At 40.4% G+C, this 1,908-nt stretch overlaps 1 protein-coding gene across 1 annotated transcript in view; it reads left to right on the forward strand.

The window, feature by feature from the left end:
- Positions 1-379: 379 nt before the first annotated feature.
- LOC107084179 (ras and Rab interactor 3-like) overlaps positions 380-1,908 on the forward strand; it is a 12,675-nt gene continuing 11,146 nt past the window's right edge. Inside the window, exons 1-3 of the mRNA XM_015373890.1 lie at positions 380-540; positions 1,061-1,258; positions 1,530-1,539. Coding sequence (XP_015229376.1) covers positions 1,061-1,258; positions 1,530-1,539 — 208 coding nt within the window. The 5' untranslated portion in view covers positions 380-540. The remainder of the gene's footprint in view (positions 541-1,060; positions 1,259-1,529; positions 1,540-1,908) is intronic.

Raw genomic sequence — 1,908 nt, forward strand, 5'->3', positions numbered from 1 at the left:
ATGAGATTAAAGTCAGAATTCTGAGATTAAAGTCAGAATTCTGAGGGGAAAAAAAATCAGAATTCTGACTTTAATCTCATATTATACTGAAATAAAATTTAAAAATCAGTTAACTTTTTTTCAGTGGCCCTAACCCTCTCCCGTATGACTCAGTAGCAGTATTATTTTTTTTTTGCCCTTTCAAGTCACCAACAGGCGGCGCTGTTTCACCAGGTCAATATTAGCAAAGTGACGCACGTTAAATAGTTCTGACCAATTTATTTCCCAAGACAGTGTTAGTTGATTTTTTCCCCTTTCCTTATTCTTTTTTTTTTATGTGATCCTCTCCCTGTTTTTATTTTTATTTTTTTCGTTTCCAGGTGAGATCAGGTGAACAGGAAGGAGGAGCCTTACAAACATTTGAGGATCTGCAGACGCACGTCATGACAGGCAGGAGAGAGGAGAACTTCTCCTGTTGTAAACTTGGAGAAGGAAGAACATGAAGCACGCAGCTATAAAGCGGAACCCGAGGGGATAAAAAACACAGAACTGAGCGTAAAGGTAGCTAGAACCTAAAGACTGATCCTTGTCATGATGACTCATGTCAACGTTTGAACTTTGCTGACTAAACGGTGAGATTGGAGCTTGTTGAAGGGACGGGGAGCCGAGGCTGAGGAAGCAAAGTCTAAGTTTTAGGAATGCACGCTGAGCTGCAATAATGATATTGGCATGTATTCTTTTGGTTGGGTTTCTATTATCATTACAAAATAGAAATAAAGTCGTATATATATGTTATTTTAATTAATATCCAATGTTGTAGTGATCTGCTTAATTGAAAGCTTTGACTTGAATTGCCATTTCATTTAGCCCTCTCTCTGAGCTGCAGCAGTTGACCAAGTCTGAACTTGCAGTCTGAATCCAGGCAGTATTTCTATGCAGGTGTGGGTCTCTAGGTGTAGCAGTCTCACCCATCCTCCTGACTAAAGGGCATAATCAACACTGATATTATAATGAGGCTCTATTATGTGCAGGGTAAAGCTAATAACAGTGTAATTACTGATGCATGTGTGTGTGTCTTCAGATGGCACAGCAGGAGGAACCTCTGTATGATTTCCCAGAGCCATCCCAGCCATCAAAGCAAAGGCTGCCTCAAAGAGGAAGGAGCTCCCTGAGAAGCATCAGTGTGTTGGACCGACTCCTGCTTACAGTTCCTGTTTGGTTGCAGCTGTCCATCAATCCGGCTAATGCTCTGCACATTCTGCAGAGGGAGCCTCCTGGGGTCTGACATATTTCTAAGCAGCATACACACACAGCGCTGGCAATGAATTTTTGGCAACTTACAGATTATTTCTTGTTTTTTACTTTTTGTTGTCCTACTTTCATGCTCAGAAAATTAAATTAGTCTTTTTTGAGTAATGTGGAGTAAATTTGACTCATTCTTCTTTGCAGAATTGGTCAGTTCAGTCACAGTTAAAGGGGAACGCCGTTTTTTTTTTTTACATTGGGCCCTTGATTTTACGTTATTACATCATATCTGCATATCCATGCAGTTATATCCAAGTAACGTCTTCCTATGGGCAAAGACTTGAAGGCAAAAACTGAACTGTTTAGAATTTATACTTTATGGTACGCCAGTATTCATAACATTTAGGCGAATCACTGTCCCCCAGACATCGCAGTTATATTTTTTATATTTATATCTTTTAAAAACAAAGCGTTTTTAAACAAAGCGCGCTGGACTGGAGTCGTAAAAGGAAGCCTGGGCCACAGGCTTCTACGTTCTACCTCTTCTATTCATTCGGCGACCTAATCTGAATAGTTCAGTTCCATTTCGAGAGCGAGATCCTCTGTGGTAGTAGCACTAGACATCTTCCAGGCATGTGAGTAAAACTAGCAGCAGTTCAGCGGACAGAAAGAATGAACGGTAAC

This window comes from Cyprinodon variegatus, unplaced genomic scaffold (genome assembly GCF_000732505.1).
Source record: "Cyprinodon variegatus isolate N-32 unplaced genomic scaffold, C_variegatus-1.0 Scaffold94, whole genome shotgun sequence".
NCBI lineage: Eukaryota > Metazoa > Chordata > Actinopteri > Cyprinodontiformes > Cyprinodontidae > Cyprinodon > Cyprinodon variegatus.